The 27,844-nt window shown below is 36.4% G+C and overlaps 1 protein-coding gene across 3 annotated transcripts; it reads left to right on the top strand.

The window, feature by feature from the left end:
* The first annotated feature begins 110 nt into the window (after nt 1-110).
* Nucleotides 111-27,551, top strand: LOC127935214 (paired box protein Pax-3-like). Of its 3 annotated transcripts, none has more exons than XM_052532906.1 (9): nt 111-600; nt 1,453-1,688; nt 2,314-2,440; nt 2,680-2,835; nt 15,596-15,795; nt 16,419-16,584; nt 16,835-17,058; nt 23,460-23,705; nt 25,928-27,551. In XM_052532906.1, the coding sequence occupies exons 1-9, from the start codon at nt 516-518 to the stop codon at nt 25,943-25,945; spliced, it is 1,458 nt and encodes a 485-aa protein (XP_052388866.1). In that variant the 5' UTR covers nt 111-515; the 3' UTR covers nt 25,946-27,551. The 3 variants fall into 3 exon arrangements, with proteins under 3 accessions (XP_052388866.1, XP_052388854.1, XP_052388856.1); XM_052532894.1 differs by having other exon boundaries at nt 2,311-2,440; XM_052532896.1 differs by having other exon boundaries at nt 113-600; nt 2,311-2,440; nt 16,838-17,058.
* Nucleotides 27,552-27,844: the final 293 nt, after the last annotated feature.

The raw sequence follows: 27,844 nt of genomic DNA, 5'->3' as shown, positions 1-27,844 counted from the left end.
ATCACTATTATCTTCCAGATTGTTCTCAGCATCACCGTTTATGTCTGAGGGTGTTATCGGTGACAAATCCCCTTGAACTCTCGAGGTCACAGCACAAGAAAGTTTAAGGTTTTGGACCAATCAGAATGCTTTCCCAAGTCTTTGGACCCTCCCTCCTCGACCAATCACAGCCGTCGATGGGAAGAAGGAGCCAACAGCTCAACAACTGATAAAATGTTTCGCCACTGATCACCGTTTCAATTCACAACAACAAGTGTGTCATCAACAACTGAACGAAGCTCTGAGAGATTTATCTTACAAACTGCGCTGAGATAAACCACGACTGAAGACCTGGATATCCGTGATTCACTTCCGAGGATCAGCAGCGACGTTTTGAAGTTCACTTTTCGTTTTCAGCTGAATACTTGATACTTCAGCAATCCACTGACACTTGAAGAGCTGTGCTTCTCCTTTGGATAACGTCAGTTTTTTTTCTCAAGCGCTCCTTTCACCCGTTTCTTTCTTGCAAAGGAGATATGACCGCATTAGCGGGGGGCATTTCCAGGATGATGCGCCCAATGCCGCCCCAAAACTACCCGAGAGGAGGCTTTTCCTTGGAGGGTAAGGTGTTAGTTCCTGTGCTTACGAAAGAACAGTCTGAACTTAGAAGTATTCACAAAGTTGATATGTGTTAGTGTTAACTGGAGAAAAGAAGTGACATTTAAAACAGTCTATTTAAATTAGATTGCAAAAAAAATAAAAAAATAACTTGGGTTATTTTGTCTGATGATGTGCTGTGAAATAAGCTTCCAACCAGCGTCCGAATGACTTTTTTATTTCAAGATGAAACAAAACACAAAAAAAAAAAAAAAAAAAAAAAAAAAAAAAGTGTTTTTTAACAATGAAATCTTTAATGTTGTCTAATGTACTGAAACGTATTTAATGCAACGTTAACATTTTGTAAAAAAATGCCTTATTAACTGTTAATATGTTTATATATAGGCTAACATTTTACAAACTTGTCAACTTTTATATACTTTTTAAATATATAAAACACAAATGTAAAATATAACAAATGTTCTGTCAACAAGTAACATATCTGCAAATTATAACTATTAATTGACATTTTAGTATTAGTAGTAGGCCAGTGTTTAAAAGTAGTTATTTGTAGTAGGCCTAGTATTAGTTTTATTGTTGTTGTGGTTATTTTTGCATTATAAGCAGAGAACATATCTGTCATAATTTTGATTATTTTTAACTTTTAACGAAGCATTAAAGCCAACTTTTAGTGATGCAAGTATGGAAAAAAGATTTTGTAAAGAAAGATATAACGGCACACTATGAACGCGTAAACTTAAAAGGGAGTGTGCGGTAATATATCTTTCTTTACTAAATATATTTTCACTTTAGCATAAGTAAATTGTTATATAAATTGTTAGTCACTGACACAACCTTTCCCCTCTCTTACTGCAGTCTCCACGCCGTTAGGCCAGGGCCGCGTGAACCAGCTCGGTGGAGTCTTCATAAACGGACGCCCTCTGCCCAATCACATCCGCCACAAGATAGTAGAGATGGCCCATCACGGGATACGACCGTGCGTCATCTCCCGACAGCTGCGCGTGTCGCACGGATGCGTGTCCAAAATTTTATGCAGGTACCAGGAGACGGGATCCATTCGGCCCGGTGCTATTGGTGGCAGCAAACCCAAGGTAGGACATCACCGAGGCCTTCTCATGTCCTGCTAGTGCTGAATTGTAGGCTATTATTGAATTTATTAGAAAGCTCATCCCAGTTTAACATTTCAATATGGAGTTTTGCAAATAAAGTGTGGTGTTTGACTTAACGACTTCCATTTTTTAAAGAGTGTACACAATACAGACTATGGTGTTGCACCTTAAGTTCAGCAAATCATTTCCACAATAAACTATTTTCATTGTATAAAATCTGTTGTTCGTATTATTCTAAAATGTCCATATAGGTTCTTCGGATCAGTTAATTTGTCTCTAAAGCACTAATGCTTATTTGTTTCTTAAACAATTAGAGAATAAAAAGTTATTCTATGGCATCAGTCCGTCAAATACTTATTTTTAAGAGATTTCAAGACCGATTTTATTGGCTTGTTTAATATCTTATGACTTAAAACAATGAATTAAATGTCATATTAATTGTAGGCCTACCGTCTCGTGAATATTCACATAATCATGACTAAATAGAAACTGACGATCGTATCTATACATTCTTGTTATAATCGTTTGTGGATATTTTGTAAGTTCTCATAAAATGGCATAACGATATAAAAATGTAATCATTATGTCACTTTTGTAATGAAAGCAGAGCACAACTCCCGATGTGGACAAGAAAATCGAAGAATACAAGAGAGAGAATCCAGGGATGTTCAGCTGGGAGATTCGGGATAAACTTCTGAAAGATGGAATCTGCGATCGAAATAACGTGCCCTCAGGTACTGAAATGTATTAATATCTGCAGTTTTTGTTTTTAAAGATATTGCTTCCAGCACCTGTTGCTTGGAGAAAAAAAACAACAACAACAACCCTATATATATATATATATATATATATATATATATATATGTGTAAGATCGTTTTAAATGCCTCGTGGCCTAACATTTTCAAGCGTTTACACAGTCAACAAGTGGATTTCTATAATGTAATTTGATGAAGCGTTTTTGCCTCTACACAGTGAGCTCCATCAGCCGCATGCTGCGCTGTAAATTTGGTGGAAACGGAGATGAGGATGAGGATGATGATGATGATGATGACGAAGTGGAAAAAAGGGAGATCGAGGAAAACGAAAGAAGAGCCAAACACAGCATCGACGGGATTCTTGGCGACAGATGTAAGTTTTGACGAGTTTTATGTTGTTGTTTTTTTCATGCGGAACTGAGATGAGCAGGTATCCTCATACATTTTATTGTGGATAGAAAATATTTAGGCATATATTTGTATAGGTTATAAAATGTGTTTTACTTCTAATTCATCAATAATAATAATAGTTATAACACTGCCGTTATTATTCTTAATGCTATTTTGTTAAAAATTAATTATAATTATAAAATTATAATTTTTGTTGATGTTGTTGGAAAAGTAGCGTAGGCCTGTAGCCTACGTTAGAAATTGCGTGAATGTCACAAGCACATTTATTCTTGATTTATTTATTTATTTTTTCGTGTGGATATCGCTTTTAATGTTTCACTTTGAGTCTTTTGCCACCAAATGCTAAATAGATTGCTGGGAAAATGGCCCATGTCTGCAGTAGCCTATAATATTTTTTTTCCGTTTTTTGTGTATTTCCTTAAACTCATTGAAACTGAATTGAGGAGCATCAGAGATTAACCTCCTAAAACGAGACGTCCCTGGAGTGAAACTGGCTGAATCAGTAAATCAAACATTTGTCCAAGAATAGCGTTCACTAAAAGACGCTCCTGCGGTGCACAATCGGACACTTGAGGATGAACTTGGGAAACAAAAGCGAAAGAGTCCATGAGACTCACGCTTCAGTTTCCCCAGGACAAAGCTCGGCCTAGCAGTAGCTTGGTCCTGACAAAAGACTCCAAGCTTTTCAAAATTTGGAAAGAAAGGAAGAAAAAACGGTCCAACAAAAGGCGCAGAGAGGACATTATGAACCGGCAATGAGAGATGAATTATTCACGAATGACCGTAGTCCCTGCTCAGAAGTGTTTTATAGACTTCGAGGCCTGAATAATGTGTCCATTTTTAGCTAGATCATGTCTTGGAATTTTCCCTTTCACCCTAAAAAACGTCGTCGAGAGCATGTGGAGGTATTATTTAATTTTAAGATGCTTTAGGCCTAATGGTTACGTTTTAAGCAAAGAAACGAAACACCTGTTGATTAGAGTGTATATTAATTTTCAGATCTAGACCATAAAAAATAAAGTTTCTCCTTTAAATATGTGGATTTATGGAATGACTTGTTTAATGATTTCAACTTAAACGCATAGCCTAGCTAACAGGCCTACTTTTTAGATTTCCATAAATATAAAAAGTATAATAGCCTACATTTTCCTTATAATTTTTTTAAAAATCACGAACCTCCCGAAGAAAGTCGAAACAAAAAGCTTAAAAGAAAGATTACCCAGACGCTTGCTCACGAAAGTCGCTTTCACGTCTAAAATAGTATTTTACTTAAAATAAAGTAACTCAATTTTTCCGGCGAAATTTAATTAGTGACACTCAAATGTCAAAATAACGTGTAAAAATATCACGAAAATATTTTAACATCGACACAGCGGATAGCCTCGAGGCAATAGCTTACCCCATTCCCCCAGAAATGATATGTATTAACTTGGAAATTGATACAGGCAGCGCGTTTTTCTAACCCCCACCGTTCAGAAATTCTTGCGCAGAGGAGTTTGTTCTAGATGTCAAGTGGAGAGAGGAACCCTGAGCTGTGAGCGCGCTAGCCGCATCACCCCGCGTCATGGGCCGCGCTACAATTGGCGCACATTATCCTCACTCATTGCAATGAAAACCTTTTCTAGTAGATTAAATCAAGCCCTTTATTAGTCCCCACTTTCATCTCAGGACAAAAACCCGCCCCCTTCCTCTCCGCCCGGGGCGCGCATTCATTCCTCACTGCCCTTTTCCTTCTCTCTTCTCCAGCACCGCCATCACGAATACAGATCAGTTGGTAATTAGTTTAACAAACGACTGTCGATTTGTTGTTGTTTGGAGATGGCTGACTGATATGAACTTTGCACAACATTGCAAAAGCACTGAAAAAATGCTTGCTGCATAAAATAAAATGTCATTATGATGTCATGATGGTTTCAAATCAGACACAGACATAATTGCATCTTATTTGCTTGTTGTAACTTTTAAATATGCTAAACAGCATTCACTCTATATTTGTTTCTGTTAGTTGTTCAGCTTACTTTTTCCAGTTAAATGAGCCTCAGCATAAAATTTTATTTATTTTTTTATGCTGTATTTGTGTACATTTAAACCTGGACTTGCAGCAGAGTTACTTAGATGTCTATATCTGCATTGAAAAAAAAGAAGACAGAACAAAACAGTGAATGAAAGAAAGGAAGCGTGAGGGGAAAGGAGAAAGGAAAACAGCCTTTTCAAAGCCCGGTTAATGTTTTTGTTTTCCTAGAAGGATCAATCACCTCTGGCTTTTATTCACATGTAGATGTGTCTACATCATAAAACTCAATGAGTCCTGATCTCCACCGACACACTGTAAACTTCTCCTCTCTCCATTCGCTCTCGTTTGCAGTGGGCTGATTCTGCGCTGTCTGTATTTCACTCTCTCCTCCCTGCTTGTGGGAGTTGTTTTTTTTTCCTATTCGGTGCACAGTTAAAATCTCAAAAGGGTGTTTTCAGAATCAAGAGGGTGTTCTCTAGCCAAATATTGATTAAGTACGTGTTTGCTGAGTCTATAGTTGTCGGGTAAGAGGGGTGTGTTGGCTCCGGGCCCCTGCTCCTTCAAAACCTATTGTTGGGCCCCTTAAAGGCTTGAGATCAAAGCAAAGGCCCCTTCAGATTTATTTGTCTGGGAAAAGGCAGTGTTGAGGACCATTGCTTACTAATACTGGATTGAGCAAACACCTCAAGAGATGTTTCTTAAAACCTGTTTGCTGAGAAAGCTCAGAACAAACATGTCACATTTTTCTTTGGTTGTAACGCTTGTTACTTTTATTATTTCGACTTTTTGAACTCCAGTAAAAAGTTATAATTTATATAAAATCACCAGTAGTTTTTTTTCCAGAATAAAAAAAAAATTGTTTATAAAGAAAACAACAAATATCTAAATCTATACTTCTATATCTGTACAAAAGGTGAAATGTTCCAAAGAAAGTTTTTAAAAAAGGTAAGGGATCGTTCTAGTGGCTGGAATGGTTCTATGTGAATCGATAAAACTTATCTCACAATGAGCGCATCCCCTCCTTTTTCCTGTACCATTAACTTTGGGAAAACTGACTATCCTCGAGCCTCATTTAGCTAATTAAAAGTAACTAAAGTCATCAAAGAGCCACGGCCCCTCTCTCGCAGATTCTCATTCACGGCAGGCGAAAAAGAAAACTCCGAAATACAAACAGTCAAAGGGATCAAGTTTTTTGAAAGGGAGTCCCGTGGAGGCCAATTGAATGAGCTTAGTGCTTTCAGACGTGCCATGGTGAACGCAGTCAACATGTAATAATTAGTTTCATTGAGCTGCATTCCAACAATCTGCTGCTTTTCTCCTGGGCTCATTGTCTCCCAGCAGGCCAATAGCCAGGAGGACAGAGAGAATCAAGCAATGACAACACATGAAAGATTCAGCTGCCTTTGTCCGAGAGAGCAAGGAGGACTTTGTTTGTGTAAATAAAATAGGGCTTTTGCCTGCTTTGCTGACTGGATACTTACTCAGTAGAAAATGGGGGAGAGTGAGGAGAGCAAGCAAAAGATGCACCACAAATACAGACAGCTGTGTCACACAATAATAAACAGATATTTCTGGGACGATTGATTTTTTCTGCTACCACGAATGTACTCTGAACAGTAAAGCCAGATGTATTCATCCAAAATTAGACCACAACTGGGCAACTATAGCCATATCTGGCTCTTGGGGGTCTAGTTTTATACATTTTTTAGAGTTCTGTTTCTCTGATCAGTAAACAAGGGCTCTTCTCTCTGCTGGAATGTTCCTCAGTCATGATTTCAGGGCCCTGAGGGAGTGAAGAGGAGCAATCATCTGCCTTTTATTCAGCTGTTTCTCGAAACTCAACAATCTTCGCCCTTCTCGTTCTGTCTCTCAATAAACACAAGTTTATCGAGGTTACGGATCGCGCGGGTTTTCCGAACATCAATCAAGGTTTTTAAGTGGTAATGAAGATTAACCAGTTTTGGCCAAAGTCATTGTGTAGCACCGTTGTAGTTTCATTCGCGCATCGTTCTCAGAAACGGCCTGTGCACTGTGCATCATTTCCACATGATGTCATTCAATTCGATTTCCAAGTGGCATGCCAAGGAAGAAAACACGCATGCACACGGTCGCACCGAGCTTATCTCCAAGTGAATGCTGCCTGTATGCTTCATTAGGTCGGCTTTATGCGCTGGCACCAGCATTGTGATCTTCAAATATTAATTCAAAGGACAATTAATGAAAGCAAACCATCTTTGAAGTGGGGGGTGCGGGGTCAAACCCGGACCAGCCCCTAGCGACTGATGGACTCCTCTTCCAGTCCTCTCTTCTCAAAGACGGTTTGAAGTGTCCAAAAGAAAAAGTGAGCAATAGAAGGTCAATGAGAATGGGGGCTCCTCGCCGAATAGAGTGCTCTGTTTTCTTGCAAGTGTTTTAGTGAGTGAAACTCTGGCAAAGGAACGATGAAAAGGAGGGGAAAGGAGAGGTCGAGGGTTTCAGGGGCCTTGCCATAAAGACTCACAATGAGGCAGTTAATTGAGAAGATCTAGACGCTGTTGTCAATCACTTAACTTGAAGAACTTCACTTCTTAACTGCCGAATGATGCTGGTGAGAGAGGGAGAGAGTGCACAGAGAATGGGGATCTGTAAGAAATTACAGCAGAATCATGACTGAAATCATGACTTTCACTCTCTATCTAGTTGTTTGGAAGATTTCAGTGGCTGTGGCTCCAGCCTCATGACTTCCAGCTCTACAGTAGACCTTTGTTAACTTGCTGTCTCTACTACACGTAACTTAGAAGAGCAAAAATCATAATTTCCAATTCAAACATGCAATTTCTGATTTGTTTCTGATTTGTTTCATTTGGTTTTGGAGAATTTAAAGAATGTGGTTGGCATCAACTGGAACTTCAAATGCGTTTCAACTGTTGTCTTCACCTATTTTCATCCTAATTTTAAAGTCAAATTTGCAAGGAAACTGTCGTTTTACAATACTACAACTGAAATATGCTTTATTTAGCGCCTCTTATCCATTACACGCTTAGTTGTGAAGGTTTGTGAACCTTATGTTTCATAATTCACCATAAATGCTTTTCAGCATAGCCTTTGAAAGTTAAAATGTAAGGTTGTTTAATGTTTCTTAGATGTGCTTTAGGTTCAACAAAAAAACTGTATTCATGTCAATAATTCCATTAAGTTGACTGAATGGTATTTTGGTGGCTTAAAAAACTTGCATTGATGCGAATTCCATCAGATTTAACATTTAAAATGGGTTTCTTTTGGAATTAGGGTGTAAAACCCCTTTTTTGTGTTTTGAAATGCAAGATATTTTACCCACTTAGTGTGGTTTCCAAGTTCCTATTGAATGTGAATGTATCTGAGTCAGGGCTGCATGGCTTTACATGGGACTGTCAGACCCTTATTCGTACCCCAGAGTGGGTAATATGTGGCTGGGCAGGGTCAAGGGGGAGTCCTGGGTCAGTGGCTGTGCAAACTCCCTCTCTGTTGGAAGTGCGGGTTAAGATAATGTGTTTGTTCAGTGTGACAGGTAACAGACTCTCTATGATGGTCAATAAATGCTTTTGAAACTAAAGACAAATGAGAACTGTTGCATTATACGTTTGCACTATACATTTCATATGTGGTTTTATAAGCTTTAGATGTGCTATTTAGCTCATTTTGTAGACACTTAGTGCTGTTCTTTTAACACAGAAAAATATAATATATTATTTATTAACTTTGTAAAACTTTCACTTTTATATACTCTTACTTATTCACAATATTATATATATTTTTAATATCTTTTTCAATATTATTTCAATATTATATTGTAATTACTTTAGGGGTGGAAGTAGCTAATAAAAATAATGTGTTACGTAAGTAGTAAGGAGTAAGTAAACTATATTTTTACCAATTTATGGATGGTGCATTTGTATTTTGTCAGATTAGCATGTGCATGTTTGGTAGGAAATCATGAGTCAAGAACATTAGTATAATGTGATGTCAGTGTAATGAGCACTCATATATTTAGGAGCATGTGGTGTGTGTTCCCGCGGTGTGATCGCTGCATGGGTGCTGCGTTTTGGCTTTGTCCCGTTGTTAGGAGCGATTCCATGCTGCAACAGGCACCTCTGTAGCGTTCAGACATTATAATGAGCAAAGCATGCAGAGAACCCATAATGCCTCAGCATCTTTCCTTTATGGTCCTCGTGTCGGTCTAAAAAGTATTTCTTTTTAATACAACAGTTGTGAACTCAATAGCCTCATTTTGAATTTTGAATTTAAACCATCATTTAGTTTGATTTGATTTTTTTATATTTTCTATGAATGTTTTTTTTTATTTTTTAATGAAATTAATACTTTCATTGAGCAAGGAAACATTAAATTGTACTGTAAATGCTTTTATAATGTTATTAGGTTTCTGTTTTAAATAAATGCTGTTCTTTTTTAATGTTCTATTCATCCAATAATCCCATGAAAATATTAATATTAAGCAGCACAACTGATTTCAACATTACAAAATGAAATGTTTCTTGATCAGAAAATATTAGAATGATTTCTGAAGAATCATGTGAGACTGAAGACTGGTGTAATAATGCTGAAAATTCAGCTTTGCAGCATATGAAAAAAACTCCATAAAAAATTATGTTAAAATAGAAAACAGTTATTTGAAATGTTTAATAATATTTCAGAACTGAATTTTGATTAAAATAAATACAGCTTTGGAGAGCATAAGAAAGTTCTTGTAACATTATTAAAAACATACTAACTCCAAATTTTTGAACAGTATTGTATATTTATATATTGACTTATCATAGAGTGATATAAAAAATAAAAAGATATGAGCAATTTCATGGCATTTTGATACACTTTTTATAACTTTTGGATTGTGCACCTATTTCCAAACACAAAGGAAACACACAAAAGAAATCTCTTCCCCTGATACAATAGTACTATATTTCAGTACCATGGTAACAGTTTAGTCATATTTAGCAGTTGGTCAGGCATGTATAGTTAACATCCAGAAAGTATCTCAAGGATGATACTGTCCAAAAGTCTGTCCAAGTCACATGTTAGTCCACCTGCAAAGTTAAAAATGATCTTTGGGAGTCATTCTTCTCCTCTTTGTCTCTCTCTTTCTCCATCTACCACTCTTTCTGTCTCGCTCTCGTTTCTCTCGGGGCAGCTGCTGGGGTCTTGGCTCTTTAGCGAGTTGACTGACTCACTGCTCCTCCCTCTTAACAAAATGCCAACCCCAGATGGAGTCGTGATCGTTCCGTTAACCATTCTTCTCCCTACATCTGCTGGGATTCTATATACTCCTTAATTCACTCACCAGTGGCTGGCTGGGGCGCAGGCTGAAAGGGCTAGCACTCCTCCACGCTGCAAATAAATGCTTCATTTGTCTCTTCTCTCTTTTGTTTTGTTTGGGGAACACATGTCACGAGCTCAATTACCCAACCATTTAACAGCCCCCGAGGAGGAGAAGACTCTCCCCTACCAGGAGCTATAAACTGCCCAGATGGTCATCTGTGGACATCCCTGTGTTTACTTTCACTTTATCTGCTCTCTTTGTTTTTGCCTGTCAAAGTGTGTTTTGCATTACAGTTACCAACCTGACTTTCCTGAAGAAAAATCACAAAGGATCTCTTTAAAATCTCAATTGCTTCAGCACATGGAGCTTCCAGGTTCTCAGATGTTTCTCCTGAGGAAAAAGAATCCAGTAATCTCACATGTTGCAGAACAGACCTCAAAATGTCTCGGGCTGTGCTCAGATTTGACAAGTTACCAGACAAAAAATGTTTCTTAACAAATCTAATCTGATTCATGTTGTTTCTCTAAGTCCTTCTTCTATGTCAATAATTAACAATCTTAGGAGCAGCTAATACAAAGTTGATCCTTAAAGTGATAGTTCAGAAATGCTGTCATCATTTACTCACCCTCAGGTTGTTTCAAACCCGCATGACTTTCTTCTGTGGAACACATTTGGAGATATTGTCCATGCATTAGATGTCAATGGGCTCCAATGTTGTTTGGGTTGTACCAGCGTTCTTCAAAGTGTCTTATTTTGTGTTCCGCAGAAGACAGAAAGTTTGAAATGACACAGGGGTGAGTAAATGATGTCAGAATGTTCATGTTTGGGTGGAGTATCCCTTTAAAAATGAACCGTTTCTGAGAACTCAATCAAATCTTTTGAGCTATGAAATTAGCAAACTTTGAGCAATAGCTTTCCTTTGGGTTTCCAAATCCATCATTTTAAAGTCAGCAAACTCTCTTGAGTTTTGCACAAAGATGCATTTGCTTTGCGTCATTTTGGCTTCTGTTTTTCAGCCTTCTCTTGTTTCTCTGTGATTATGCATGGAATTCACCACAACCCCTTTAACGTCCATCCGAATGCTACGGAGTTCCTTCAGCAGAGCGCTCATCTCTCTCCCTTTCTCTCTCTCTCTTCTTTCTGGAGCGCACTGATAAATGCTGTGTGTAGCTGGCAGGCTGCAGGTTTGTGGGGTCTGTCCTACTTGTGAGAGGAATATAAATCTGATGCGTGAGCGAGAGGCACCATGCGCTGGTATCATGAATTAACGTTCACAAAATAACAAAAGTTCTACTGGTGACTCTTCCTGTGGTTAGAGACTTCAAAAATGCAACACCTCCTACTGCTAATGGCGTATTTAAACAATTCCAACATTTTACCTATTATATATAAGTATTGTGAAGCTGAGCAGGTTAATTAAAGACACAATAGTTTCTCTTTCACATTAAAGTAAAATCACAGTGCTTAAATTATTTTTCGAATATGTAAAAAGAGTTTCATATTTCAAATCTAATTCAATGTGCTTGATGTTTCTTTGTAACTATTTGAGAAATCTGAGTGATTTTTGTTAAGAATTTTGTTTTGATTTTAATTAATAATAAAAATATTTTGTTATTTATTTGTTATATACAAAATAATATTTTATACCTATTTGCAGTTGTAGAATTCCATCATATCCAGATCCTCAGTCAACACTTTTCTCAGTTACACTTTCCATATTTTTGAAAGTAATAATGAATCATACCAGAATATTCAAACCAAATCATAACACTCTAAAAAATGCTCAACCCAACTTTTGGGATACATTTTTAAATTACATTTTTAGCATTTTTTTGAGTGTAATTTCAGGTTTTATGATGCTTTTTAAATGAATTTTTTTGAAATTTAAAAAATTTGTTTTGTCAGAGCAAATGTTTTCACCCCTAGTTCTCATATCCATTATTTCATACTTGTTTTAAAATGATATTCTATTGGATAATATCATTACTCTTAGTGTTATGCAGATGATGTGGTCCACGTTACCTATTTTGCTTCCTCAGTCTTTTTCTCTTTCTCTTTTTCTTGGTGCATCATATCATTCACTGTAGCTGGATTCTCAGTTGTCCATTTTAATTAGAGTTCCGCTGATGAAAGACAAAACCTCTGTCAAAAGTCAAAGATATACAGAGTAGATGAGCGCGAGGGAGAGAAGATAGATAGATTAAGCGGTTGGTGGTGTATTGGGACAGGTATGCTGTGGGAAGTGGCCACAGTATGTGGTTCCTGTCCTGCTGAAATTCTGATGGACAGCATCTCTGGGAATCTTCTGGGGACTCTGCTGGTCTCGCTGTTTAACAGAATGGGATGCTTTCAGCTCAAAAGACCTTTTATTTTATTATTGAAAACCCCTGATTGATTTGAGAAGTTAATACATAATTGAAATAGTGTTTCGACACAATTCCAGACTAAAAATATTATTATAATATATATATTTTGGATATTTATTTATTTTCCCATGCAAGACTTTAGGCTTTTGATAATTTGATATTTTTCTTTGCAAGTCTTCATTGAGAATTCAAACTTTCTCAGTGACATTTTAAACCATTTAAAAAGTGTTTTCACAAAGTTTTCACAAAGGAACAAAAGTATATATATATGTGTATATTAAATGTATTGCTCTAGGAGGTTTCAGGCTTTTGGTTCTTCAGATGAAATTAAATACTTTTTACATTTTTTAATGCTTTGAATTTTTTTATTATTATATAATTTTTTTTATGGGAATTATGGGAGCAATTTTTGTCTGATCTGATTCTCAGGTTGAATCTAGTTTATGATGTAAATGAGTCTCTAGTCCGACTTGATGCTGTTTGTTGTAATTCTATGTCAGTGAAGTAAAAAATCCAAGAAAAATCACGGAACGATAGATTTGAGAGAGAAGTGCCTGTTTAGCATACGTCAATGCTGTATGGACATGATGGACGAGTCCGGGACTGACAATCATCTAAAACTAGAATCGCTATTCCCACCCACCCTTCAGTAGTCACTAAACTAGTCCCCCAGGTGCCATTGAGCGATCAGCCCCCTCTTCGCTTCCTTTTTTCCCCTAACTCTCTCCGTATCGCTCTTTCCCCGTCACCCCCCACCACCTCCACCTCTGTAACCCCCTGGCCGTGGAGGAGGAAGGGTTCGGGGGTGGCCCCCCGCTGTTCCCCTGCGGAGCCCCCATTGCCCTGCGTCCAGCCCTCATTGTGCCCACCTCCCCCCCGCCCCCTGCCAGGCAGGTGACAGGGGCCTCAATGCTGCCTGGACCGAGCTCATGGAACCTACAGATGGAGCGTGGAAATCAGACTCCAAAGAGCTCAGTCACCATTCTCACTAAACAGGCCAACAAAAGACTGCCAAATAACTCCCCAAAAGAGATGGAGCGAGTGAGAGAGAGAGGGAGCACGAGAGAGAGAAAGAGACAAATGCAACAGTGTCATTTACAGATTACAGTCTGTAGCGTTTGACGTTTTCGCATCAATGATAGAAACTCCAAGCAGTTATGGGATAGACTGACTTACTTATTTTCATCTTTTTATTTAATTTAATCTTATTTTGATATTTTATTTATTTACTTTTTTGTAACGTTTGACTTTTTTTTTGCAGCCAATACGTTTTATTTATTTATTATTTATTAACTAATCTTTTTATTGTATTTGCTTTTTTATAGTATATAAATATATTTTTTTCTATTTTTGAAAATTTATTGAAAGGCTGATTATTGATTTATTTTAATTTATTTACTTGTTTTATTTTATTTTATGTATTTACTGATTTACTTTTTATTTTATTTGAAGCATTTAACTGTTTTTCATGTTTTCTAAATACTTTTTTATTTGTATCATTTTACTTTCTTGCAGTGATAATGGTAGAAGCTCTGGCTTATTTACTTGTTTTCTTTTTTATTTGTTTTTTATTTACTTTTTTTTTTTCGATTTAGATTTTTTTTTGTATGTGATTTCATTTTATTTGACTTTGTTGCAGTGGTATTGATAAAAACTCAAGGGAATTATGAGAAGAAAAAAATGAAAAGAGAGATGTTTTACTTAGCCAAACCATAAAGTGACTTGACTTGATGGTTTGATTTCTGAATGTTAGTTTTGGGACAATTACATGTTTTTATGTGCTTATTTAATTTGCAAGTCAGTTCTCTGAGGGCTTTCATGAAGTTTTTATGAAGAAAGATGCATTATCCTCAATAACTGGCTGTACATTTCAGGTGCTGTCTACTGAAATAGTCCATACTTTTGGGGAAAATGGCATGAAAAGAGATTTTCTGTAACATTAATGAGTGGTAAAAGAGCAGTCACCCTCCCTTCCTGTCTCTCTCTTTCCTTTCCAACTCTCGTGAGATGCCCGGAGAGATGCAGCATTTCCTGTATGGTTCCAGGAATTAGAATGAAGGGTTTGCTTTTCTTGACTCTTCACTTTTAATTAAACCTCAGAATCTCTATTTCTTCCTCACTCTTTCTCTTGCTTGCACTCTGCAGGATAAATACACCTGCATTTTATTTGGGAAGTCCAAATTAATTTCTGTTTGTGAAAAAAGGAAACAAATGTTTTACATATCAAATGTAAAACCATATTAGATGAGTTTATGTAGATTATCAAAGGAAAATTAATGATACTGGCACATTGCAGATTTAACTTTTTTCTTAATACCGTACTTGTTGGTTGTTGTTTTTTTTACTTGAATTTGTCCTAAAACTCAATGCAAAGTACATTTAACGGATGGTTTTGATTGCATTTTTAATTTAAGGGTCTGTGGGTGCGGTAAAATGTCTGGGTGTCTTTTTACATTGTGTTTTTTTTAACCATATGGGGGTGAAAATCTAAGGGAGAGCGAACAAGAGAAAGGAGATGGCTAGTGTCAGACGAAGCAGATGTGGCGTTGGCGAGTTCTGGACGGGGGCTTTCGAGGCGTATTACTGGACAATAGCTGGCTGTCACGCTAGTTTGAGGAGCCTAATCATTCGATAGGGCCCCCCTCCTCTGGGTACAGATTCCCTTAGCTTTAGTCCACACACACGAACATTCTCTTCTGCTGAATTAGCTACGAAAGAACCTCTCACTCGGTCCACCTTCACCCCAAATAATACCTGCATATGAGCGAGTGCTGATGAAACACAGAGTGCTGGATAAGAGCAAGTGTTAGATATAATGGCCTTTAACTTTGAGGTAATGGAAACAAAGTAGCTTTCAACAATATTGCGTTCAATTTATCTAGCCAAATATACAATACAATAGCTTTCTGTACGAAATGGACCAAGTCATAAACTATTCGTTTAAAGTTTGTTCTTTGATGAAACAAATGAAAATATCTCAATACCGAAAGCATAGTTCTTGATTTATTTTCTATTTCATAATAATCTCATTTTAATGTTTACTTTATAGCAAGCCACTCAGACGAGGGCTCAGATGTGGACTCAGAGCCGGGTTTGCCATTAAAGAGGAAACAGCGGCGCAGTCGGACCACGTTCACGGCCGAGCAGCTGGAGGAGCTGGAGAGAGCTTTCGAACGCACCCATTACCCTGATATTTACACCAGAGAAGAGCTCGCTCAGAGAGCTAAACTCACCGAGGCACGAGTACAGGTACATTAACAAAAACTCTTTGACTTCCTGTTAATCGTGTGACCATATCCCCTTCTCTTACTGGCACTGTAACTTTGTAGAAATTATCACTCTGCACACATTTTCTGGTAAGTCTCATAAACTAATATAAATGTGGTTTACTAAATTTACCAGTGTTTAGCTCTGCACCCCTTGCCCTGAAGTCACTTGACACACTCGCATAAACACAGGCTTCTTTGTGCCACGTCTGACCTCTTGCTTTTACTCTAGTATTCTGTCTGAGAAAACCCCCCAAAACAGAATCTTTTAATAAACTCTATTATTAGGTCCTTCTAACCTAATTAAACTAGAACCCGTGACATGATGTCATCGCTTTTTAATGAGCACAGATATTTCGATCGCAATCAGACAAAAACAAGCTTTCCGCTACTGAACACACAAAGAGCGCCTGTGTACACTCAGATACGTGACACACACAAACACATTCTTATAGGAATAACATGGTGCCAAATCTGATTCCTGAATAAAGGGGGGTGTTATGAGAAGTCCATACTGAAATGTGTCATGTTTTAAATTTGGCACCGCTGGGTATAAAAACAGTCAGTGTATGAGTGTTAAATATAAGTATAATGTTTGTCCTGCAGGTTTGGTTCAGTAATAGAAGGGCTCGTTGGAGGAAGCAGGCAGGAGCCAATCAGCTCATGGCGTTTAATCACCTGATACCTGGTGGTTTCCCAGCCTCTGCGATGTCGAGTCTTCAGCCCTATCAGCTGGCGGACAGCCCTTACCCTCCCTCATCCATCTCACAAGGTGAGAACTGTAAAGCAGAATAATACATCACTGTTCAAAAGTTTGGGGTCCGTATAATTAAAGAATTCTATAAAAAAAAAAAAATGTAAATGCGTAAAATGGTTTCCAAAAAAAAAAGAAAAAAAGAATTATTTCTGAAGGATCATGTGACAATGGAGACTCTTTCTCTTTCTCTTTCTCTTTCTCTTTCTCTTTCTTTCTCTTTCTCTTTCTCTTTCTCTTTCTCTTTCTCTTTCTCTTTCTCTCTCAGCAGTATCAGAGCAGCCCAGCACTGTGCACAGGCCCCAGCCTCTTCCCCCCACCTCAGTGCATCAGACTGGGCTTGGCAGCGGACCGGGGGCCCAGGATGGGAGTTCGGCCTACTGCCTTTCCTCTGGACGTCATGGCTTCTCTGGTTACTCGGATGGCTATGTGGCCGCGCCGGGCCATGCAAACCCAGTGAACCCCACCATCAGCAACAGCCTCCAATCACAGGTCAGTATCATCTAACAACACATACAGTTTGAGCATACAGTATACGGTTGTATAAACTGACAGATTGCTAGAGGTTTCCAAAAAAAAAGTCTGTGTTATGGTTGGGACGTTGTTACTCAGTTTACATGCAAAGAGGTTAGGCAATCATACAGGGTCCTACAAGGAAATCTTGAAGTTCTATTCCCAAAAGACACTTTTTTTTTTATATTCCAGTCTCAGAAAGGGTAGAGAAATGGTTGTGTAAAACAAAATGATAATGAACCAGTCATAATTCTTACGTGATTATAAATTAGTGTTTTTTTTTTTCTAATTAAAGATATCATTGATCATCTCGTAAGTTAGTGCAGGTACGTTTTTTATTTTATTTTTAAAAAGGCTGCAATTATTTGATGAAAAATACTGTGGAAATTTGTAAAATATTATTAGAATTTAAAATAACTGTTTTCAATGTTAATATATTTTAAAATGTAATTTATTCCTGTGGTGCAAAACTGAATTTTCAGTAGCCATTCCTGCATTCTTCAGTGTCACATGATACTACAGATATCATAAAAAAAATGTTATGTTGAAAACATTTGTGTTGCTAAATACTTTTTTTTGTAAACCACGATATGTTTTTTTTTTTTTTTTTTTTTTATAAAATGTTTTTTGTTGAATAGAAAGTAGCATTTATTGCCTTTACTGGCAATTTTGAACAATTTAATGCATTCTTGCTGAATAAAAATACAGATTTCTTTTAAAAAATTTAATAAAATAAAATCTTACTGACCCCAAATTTTTGACCAGTAGTGTATACACACTTGGAAAATGTCTGTCTTTTTACACCAACAAGCAGATTGGCAATGTGAGTGAATGTGAGAATGAAGGTGTGAGAAGGGCTAGGACACGACTAAAAGGATGATGATGGAAACGAGAAGTGAAAGACAATTATTTGTGATTACACACTCATCAGCTGTTATCTGTCAGCTCGCCTGCTGCGCTCAACGTGCTAACAACCAGAAAATGAGCTCCTAACTGCCTCAAAGCATCCGGTAGTTAGACACGAGCGGCATTCTGGGTGCTGTCCTCAAACTCAAACCCCTCCGAGTGCTGCGTGATACAGATAAATGGAATGAAAGAGATGGACAGAGAGAGAATGAAATGGAAGCAGAGGAAAAAAATAGAATGGCTGAGATAGAAAACGCCCCTGGGGCTATAAGACAGAAGATGGTTTTGAGAATGAGGTTCTTTCTCAAAACACACAAAAAAGCAATGAAAGCCAGTAAGATTGCCAGTAAGATGGAAAACACTAAATGCATCCCCATTGTTTAGATATGTTATGGTAAAATAATAACATTTTTGTTAAAGGGACAGTGCCCCATAAAAAAACTCATCCTCTTTATGTTGTTCCAAACTTGTACAACATTGTGATTAAACAGTAGTTCATTGTTTCCATGGTTGTCATTCTCGGGAAAACACCTCTAAAGTATTATAATAGTCCATGCAAATTAAATTTGGGTCTGTTCCTCATGTAAATCTATAAATGCATGACTCCAGAATAAATCACTTTTATGGTACATTTCTTTCTTTTTTCAAGGGTTGAAAGCGCTTGTTCCCAATTTTTTGTTAAGTGAAAAAAGTAATAGCATACAGGTTTGGAAAGCTATAACATTAGTTAACATGAACTATCACTGAAAAAATACTTCTAAAGCATTTATTAATGTTAGTTATTGTTCATTTCAACATTTACTAATACATTATCAAAATAAAAGATTAACAATGAACAGCTGTATTTGTATATTAACTATCATTAACAAAAAATAATAAATCTAATGCATGTTGTTAGTTAATGTAAGATGTAACGCATTAACTAACATTAATAATGAATACTTATTGTAGAGTGTTACCAAACCGTCTTTATTTTTTAAATATGCAAAAGTTCACTTTCGATTTTAAAAACCGTAAACCATATGAAATAAAGAATCCTTTGGACCATTGCCTTGTGTACATTAATTGAACTGCACAAAGTTATTTAACATGACGTATTAATTGAAGTGTGTCTAATCGCAGCGCCCCCAGCAGCAGGGTTTGTAATCAGAACCAATTCCTAGTCATTAAGGCAGCATTCCTGCGTCAAGAATGACTTAAAGGTCAGGTAGCTTTCATACTCACACTCGGTCTGTTATTGCCATTAGTGTGTGTGTGTGTGTGTGTGTGTGTGTGTGTGTGTTTGTAACCTGGCACAGGGTCAGCTAGTGCTGTTTTGTTGTTGTTGAAGGGCAGGGATTCTCATCGTCATGACGATGCTGGAACTCTCAGTGTCTGAGATTCTAATTATGGGAAGCTCTGGACTCTTAATTGATTGGAATGGGAGAATTTACCCTCCATAATGCACTGTGTAATTTATGCAAATGAGTCACTTTGTTGGCTAATTGTTTGAATTATGTATTTATCTGTGGTTTAATGTATGCTGAAATAAGCTTGGATTCAGGGTGTGCTGAGGAGGCTGGTCCATGCAGATTGGATTGCAATTTATTAGCGAATGAAACTGATTATTTATAATTACATATTTTATTTTTATCTATTAATTACAAAAATATGATAGTACAGTGATATTAAATGGAAATAGCATAAAACATTGATACGTATCAAATCCATGGAGAGAATTCTTTATTTCAAAGCTTATGCTTTTTAACCCCCTGGCATTGTTCATTTGGGGGACTTGTGACCAAAAAACTGAAATGTGACCAAAAAACTGAAATGTAACTTTTCTTTTCAGTAAAATCTATGTAATATATATATATATAGCCTCATATATATATATATATATATATATATATATATATATATATATATATATATATATATATATATATATATATATATATATATATAATATTCTACATTACTTTTGAATTGTCCATTTTGGCATACATTTTATTACAGTCAAACCTGAGCACAGAGAAAGACATTTTGTTACACATAACATTTTTTTTTTTTACAAAAATGCAACACAAATTAACAGGGATGCTTTATCAGAGATTAATCAATCTGATCTCAGCCTCTTATTTGTGTCTTCTGCTCAATTTTGCTACATTGTTACAGCCACGTCAGTTCTTTTGTGTGAATAATAGTGTGTTGTGTGTCTGTGAGTGTACGGAAGTGTGTGTTTGAGTGTCTGTGTCTGTTTTTTACTTTTGATGTTTTAGAGTGTAACCCTTTCCTTGTGAACTTTTGCATATTTAGAGAAAAATACATTTTGGTAACACTTTACAACAATGACCCGTTGGTTATCCTTAGTTAATGCATTAGCTCACAATGAGCGATACTTTTGTTACAGTATTAATTAATTTGGGTACTAAATTACTGCCATGGTACATGTTTAAAAAAGAAACATGTTTTTTACTTGTACAAGAACAATAATTGACCTATGTATTGGTTCAAGATTTTCTTTTTTCCCCAAAAAATGTCCTGTTCATTGTCTCAAATAGTTCAAAGTCTTCAAAAAGTCATAAAAAAGTTTAGTTGCAGCTGTAGCCTATTCTCCTTTCAATAAAAAGTGCTGAAAATGCTCATAGTAACATGTAGATTTTTTTTCTGCAGTGGCAGAGTTGAAATTAAATAAATAGTCCAAATTGATAAAATAATTTAAACTCATCAATCAGTTTGTGAGACATCAACAGCAAAAAAAAAAAAAAAAAAAAGAAAGAAAGAAAGAAAAAAATTATCACAAAAATTCCTAAATGTAGTTAATCTGAAATATTCTAGAAAAGCTATAAAAATGTTACATGTAATTGAGAACAATGCATTTTTGCTCTTTGAGCTCTGGTGAATGTGGGCTGCTTCCTCCGGATATATATGTATACGTGCTGGCTGGGAAAATGTTTTATGAGGAAGCTTTTTGCTGTCTGTGGTCTCGACATGGAAGGAACATTTTAGTTTTCACCTCACATGTAGCTGGGCCCGGGCCCCCCATGGGGAGGTGAACAAGAGAGTTTAACCTCCATGTGCTTTTCATTTGTTAAGCATCACACATCAGCGTGTGACTCACACATGCACTGCTGTACATGATATACGCTGTCAGCTCGTGTGATCCCCGAGTTATCTGCAAGGTGGGGAAAGCTCCTGAAAATCTGTGAGTGCTTAGAGCTTTCAGTCCATTTCTCTTCTGAACAGCTGTTGAAGATGAACCCCAAAAGGAATTTCATGACCCTTCACACTGCTTGTAAAAGTGTTAACCGCACAAACACACATGGTTTCCTTGCTAAATGAGGAAACACCATAGACGCCTTTTGTTTTATATTAAAGGAATATTCCAGGTTCAGTACAAGTTAAGTTCATTTAATAGCATTTGTGGAATAATTAACACACAAGAAAAAATTTCACTGATTAAAAAAAAAGGATAAAAAAGTAGAAGTGAATGTCAACAATTTCTGGAGGCTTTTAAAGCAGAAATGTTAAAATTATAAAAGCATCCACAATACCTTTTCTATTAGAACGTGTGTATTATTTCATTTTCATTCATGTTTATAGTCATTTTACAGTTTTAGGCATGGCAGTGTAATAGAAATGAAGATGAGTAAATATATTTACAGAGTAAAACCTCTGTATTTTTCTAAATATACAAAGTTCAATTTGATGATTTTAAAAAGCATAAACCTTATAAAATAAAGATGCTTAAAAAAGAAAGTCAATGGGGCTGATCTGTAGGATTTAAATGCTAAAATGTTGAAATTCTTACAATCATGTACTGTATAATGTGTTTAATTTTATAAACATTTTACATACAAAATCATTTAAATTGTATATAATTGTATAAAAACACTTACATTAACTTTTCTATTTAGTCTTTGGGTGTTATTTCATTTTAATAATTTTTTTTAGTAATTTTAGAGTTTTAAGTGTTGAATTGTACAACTAAATATAACCTTGGACAGAAATGACTATTAAGCATGTTTTCAACTCTAAAATCATGTTAATACACATTGGTTATGTTTTGTAGCTATACTATTGAGGCAGTCATTTAAGATCTAAGACTGGCATCCTTCATTTTCATCACTTTAAAATAGTTTTTTTTTTTTATAAAAAAAATATTTTATTAATGAATTGTTTTTCCAATTGAGGACCTCTCCAGATGTCCCCATAGGGTGATTTTTGTCTGATTTAGCTTATGTCTGAGGACAAATTTGGCCCTAAAGAAAATCTAAACAAACTCACCTACATAATAAAATGTTCTCTGCAACTGATATTCATCTTCTCAGAGCATAAGGCAAACTTATTCCATGTTTTGTTTATTCTATTGGTTTTTAACATCAAACTTTGATAGAAAACCCCATAAAACAAGCTTTTTTTCTTCCTTTGTTTTCTTACTCTCATTTTTTTTTCATCTGCTAAGCTTTCTTCTCAAACACACAACACTACACTTAGACTTGTTTTCAGGAAAATGTTAACCGGGCAAAGAAATACAGCCCCTTTCGACAGACTCCTCCCCCTCTTTGGTTGCACCGGGTAATGGTTTAAAAAGAACCATGTGTCCAGCAGGATGGGGAATAATTTGACTCTCATGGACTCTGGATGGAGAAAGTGGGCCGGTCGGTTGTTCATGGGGTCGGTGTGCAGGAGATTTTTTTGGGCTGGGCTGGTTTTGATTAATGATTAGCAGAAGGAGGGAACTGATCTGTATTTGGCCCATCAAGCGCCGTCTGAGAGCTCACAGACACTGATGGCACACTCGCGTCTGTCACTTGTGTGCATTAGACACGGGCGGCCAGAGACGCTGTGTGAGAGCTGGAGAGATCTTCACTCGCTGTCATCAAATCATTTCAGATGCGTGTTACACACTGGTGTTTCATAAAAGGAGGGGTTTCTTAACGGATTGAATTAAAAACTGTAACGTTGTCATTATGTTCAGTTTGGTATGTTGAGTTCATTTCACATCACAGAGTTTAAAACAAAAGCGAATTCTCATTGTTTTATTTGGTGAAGATGAAGAATTGTGATAGATCTGAGGAAGTTAATCCATGTGTAAAAAAAATAAGTAAATTTGAGAAGTTCTGAATACTTATGGACTGTGCTGTGAGAAGATGTGAAAAGTATTCATGCCTAAAATGAGGCATATCTGCATGACTAAACATTTAATAAAATAGCTGGTTTTAGTTATTTTAATACTTCAACTCAGACTAAACAAAAAAAAAAGAATTGTTGAAATAAAACTAAAAAATGAGAAAAAAAAAATTTGTAAGCATGTAGATGATTAAATGTGGTTTTCTGATTTCACTCTGTTAGCAAAATTGGCCATGTACCTGTATTAGCTGACGAGCATAAACCAGCTTGAACAGCAGGGAAATTAATTGGTCTTTTCAGCAATTTGCTTGTTAAAAAAGTAGATTATCCTAAAGTGTTGTGTTATTTTTTTTCCTCAGGTGATGGGGCTGTTGAATCCCGGTGGAGTGCCACACCAGCCTCAGAGTGATTTTGCCCTCTCTCCGTTGACGGGCGGTTTGGAGCCCAGTACAGGCATGGCTCCCAGCTGCCACTCCTCTCAGAGACTGGAGGCTCTGTCAGGCCTGCCCAGCTCCCAGTCCTACTGCCCCTCCAGCTACAGTTCACCCGGGTACAGCGTGGACCACGTGGCATCTTACCAGTACAGCCAGTATGGGCAGAGTAAGGTGAATACCAGCAAAGTTCAGTTTTTGGATTTGATGTGTGTGTGTGTGTGTGTGTGTTTTATAGACACTGTCACCATTTTTATTTATTTTGATTTTTTTTTTCTGTTTTCACTTTAATTTTAATACAATTTTCAGTCATTTTGTTGTTTTTGTGTTTTTAATTATTTAAAAATAATATGCCTATCTTTATGAATTTTTTTATTCTTTAGTCATTAATATTTATAAATTTACTTGTATTTATTTTAGTACATCAAGTAAACAAAAAAATAAATCATAAAAAAATAATAAAAAAGTAGTTTTATATTTTAATTTATGGATTAATCGAAAAGAAACCGTGTAGTTCAATTCATTGGTTTTTGATTGGATGAAGGCATATCTGATTGCAGTCAGTTGTAAGAAAGGGGTGGTTTCATTTATGCAGGCAAAATTGGAGAAGCCCTGCATAAGTCACCAGAGAGAAGTCTGTCATTTCACTGTCTGGTCGAGTTATGATATTTTGATTGAAAATTACAAGATCAAAAAATTTATGAATAAATAAATAAAAATATATGTATGGATGAATCATTCAAATAAGATCAATGAAATCCATTTAGAAAATAGATAAGTGAATTTCCATTTCATGATGACTTTAATCTCTTTCATAAAGAGCAGTTCAAATTCTTAAGAATATGTTTTGTTTGTCCAACCACACAAAACTTTCTAAACAACAGTCCAAAAGTGCATTAACAGTTGTTTAATCTTACTTTCACTACTAGTCACATCCATCCCTGTTTCGTTTAATAATATATTTTTACATTTGACACTTTTATTGAAGAATGCATCACCACAGCTTGCCATAATCGTGCGAACCACTACCATTCAGCCAGGAAACTTTTGAAAAATTGCATTGATTCTGTAGAGAAACACGATCATCTAAACATCAGCTGAAATTATTTTCAGTGAAGTATTCGTCTTTTAATTGGAGACGTAATCATGGGTTTACATTAGTTAGTTGTAATCCATTGGGCATCCACACAGGTAAACACTGTCATGGTTTATGATGCTTAACCCGTGCCCTTTCATGACCCTGTGAGATGAGCTATATCTCATCAGCTCCAGACATCCGTCAGCCAGCCATGTAATGAGCTCTGGGTAACAAAGATATCGTTCATGATCCACTCAAACACGCAGTGAAATGAGAGGAGCAGAGGCCTTGCACACCAGGCCTGCACGTCGAGTGCCCAGTCCAGGACTGCATCTTGATATCATTAATTTGCTGGGGTCCGCACCCTGTAAGCACAGAGCTGGGGGTCCGTGGAGGAGTTAGCGGGGGTCTGGTGTAGGAGTAGAATGGCCCATGGCGGGCAGATATTAGAACCATGTGTTTCAGACAGGTCAGATCTGTAGTTGCTGTTGATCATTGACTCTGATCCATATAGAACTAAATATAGGACAACTCTCTTTTCGTTCCCCCTCTCTCAATCTCTCTTAATTTTTCCCTCTGTCTGTCTTTTTAGTTGAACTGGCACACACTGGCTTGCTCAATTATGTACTGTGTTTTGTTGCATCTTTCGCTTTTGCAAACTTTTGATTTCTTTTTTTTTCTCTTGGCAAAGGCTATGTAGATATAGTCATATACTTATGTCACTGGTTCCCACTCGGAGCCCACCATGAGGCATTAGTAGACTTCCAAGACCTTACTATAATGTAATTCATGTAATTTTGTGTGTGTGTGTGTGTGTGTGTGTGTGTGTGTGTGTATATATATATATATATATATATATATATATATATATATATATATATATATATATATATAAAAGAAAAACATTAAAAAAAATGCTAAATCTGCTAAATATATATAGTTCTTAAATATGTCTTTTATTTATTATTAAAATGTGTTTTGATTTATATATTCAATAAAAATGTGTAACCATATATTACATGAAGCTTTATTTTGAATTTGAAAGTTTTAGTGTTTTTTTTGTGTGTGTTTCTGTCATTTTGATTTAAATATGTCCAGACATTTTTTATTTTTTTATTTTAGTTCATTCAGTCGTAGTTATTTTAGTACTTGAACTAAACGAAAATGAGAAAAGCTGCCTTGGCACCTAACTGAAATAAAATGAGTTTTATTTTATTTCCGGTAATATTTATTTGATTTCAATCCATTAAAATGTTGTTTCATAAGTTGTTTTATCTGATAAAGATAATAACCCTGACCTTAAATGAATGTCTTTCAGGTGCCTTTCATTATCTGAAACCCAGCATTGACTGAATGAAGACAGACAGGAAGGAGATGAAGAGATCTATGGATGACTGTAAACTCTTGCACTTGAGCTCTCCTTCACCTCTTGAATGTTTGACCAAAATGACCATGCTTCCTCAAACTCCCGCTCGAGGAGCGCTGAGGAGAGGCCAGCGGTGACGGCGGTCCTCTCTGACGCCTGTGGGTCCAAAGTGCAACTGAGTTGTTTTTACGAGGGGGATATTGTGGGTGGGGTTGGGTTGGGTTTAGGACCAGGACTGAAGACGGGTTTTAGACAGTTTAGACCTGGACGAAACTGCCTCTCCATATATCTATTACCATTCTGGAGCAGGTATCACACGTTCTGATGACACTTACTGCCTCCTTCCTGAAGAACGACAAGCCATGGGACATGACGAGGACAAAGGGAAAGGACAAAAAAGGACAAATAAACAACTCAAAGACTGAGTCTGTGCTTATAAACAGCATGGAATGGCAGGGAAGAGTGTGGCGCCATACTCTGATATCAGCTGTCCACTGACGGACGCACTTTAGTGGCTGGTTGCTGGTGACTCTTTGGTTGAGACTGATTTTGTTGATATATTTAGGAAATAAGGGCTCGGAAAAGACTGATGTGCCAACTTTCCTTATTTCTCATTCATACATAAATGTATAAATAGACAAGAACATGCTCACATTCGACACAACGCTCTCAGGTCCTCTTCATAGAGAGAAAGAGGCTGAACTAAATGGAATGCACTCAAGTGTCTGATGGCATTTCAACTGCTTAAACGATGGAGTGTGATCCTCGGAAGTGCAGACAGGCTATGTAACACAGACCCCTTTATTACCAGTCATCTGAGCACACACAAAATATCCTGTTATTATGAGACAGAAGTGAAGTTCAGAATAGAATACTATTGCACTGCTTATTGCATACTGTATACTACAGTATATACTAAAATAATGCAGTGGATTTCAAATTGTAGCATGCTACCTTGTAAATGCTGTTGCATTTTTTAATCTAATTTGATTTGGCAGATGACGTGTCGAAAAAACAAAAATAAAATACTTAGATTTATTGGTTACAATGGAATAGGAAAGTCAAGTCGAATGCATTGCAATATTGAATATAATATTGTGTAGAAGGTCGTCTAGCTAGTTTTGCATGCAGAACAGTTGCATTCAATATACATAGTGCTGCATACTGAAACATTAGTAGTATGGTAGTATGCTATTCTGAACATTCAGAGAGACACAGGCCACAAACAAACCCAAGGAAAGTGCAATACACACTCAATACCTCAAAAACACTCATCTGTTCTCACTTGCTCAAAAAAAAAAATCATCTGTCTTTAAACTTAAGTTGTTTTTCATGCAAAGAAAAGATTCCAGATGATGAAGCATTCCATATTGTGGATGGATGTCACCTTTCAGATGAAGTTCTTGTTCTGTCTCTGTAACACATTGTTCATGTCTTATTTTGTAGCTTGTTGTTTTATACTTTCATGTTTTGTTTTTGATTCTCGACTGCATATAATGGTTGATGGATAATGTGTAAAATGCAGCACTATTTACTATTTATACGAAAATAAATAAATAAATTGCTTTCAAGGTTATCGTTTCGTGACTTTTACTTAAAAAATTGATTTTTTCTTTCCCATCTTTGTTGCTTGCTCTCGTTTCCTCTTTCTTTCTTTAATAAGCCTTCTACATTTGCTTGTGGGAATAAACAACAAATTGCATTATTTTTCTGGATCGTGTTTAACATTTTAAAAATCATTCTGCACCTGTATAAAATAATAAACCATGAAATGCTGTTTTAGGAGAATTAGCATGACGGTTCACAATAACTATCAGATTTATTCAGCCTTAAGCTTCACAGAGCACTTTTTATTCATTTAGAAATATA

Source organism: Carassius gibelio, chromosome A2 (assembly GCF_023724105.1).
Source record: "Carassius gibelio isolate Cgi1373 ecotype wild population from Czech Republic chromosome A2, carGib1.2-hapl.c, whole genome shotgun sequence".
In the NCBI taxonomy this organism is placed as follows: domain Eukaryota; kingdom Metazoa; phylum Chordata; class Actinopteri; order Cypriniformes; family Cyprinidae; genus Carassius; species Carassius gibelio.
This window is presented reverse-complemented; position numbering and strand designations above follow the sequence as displayed.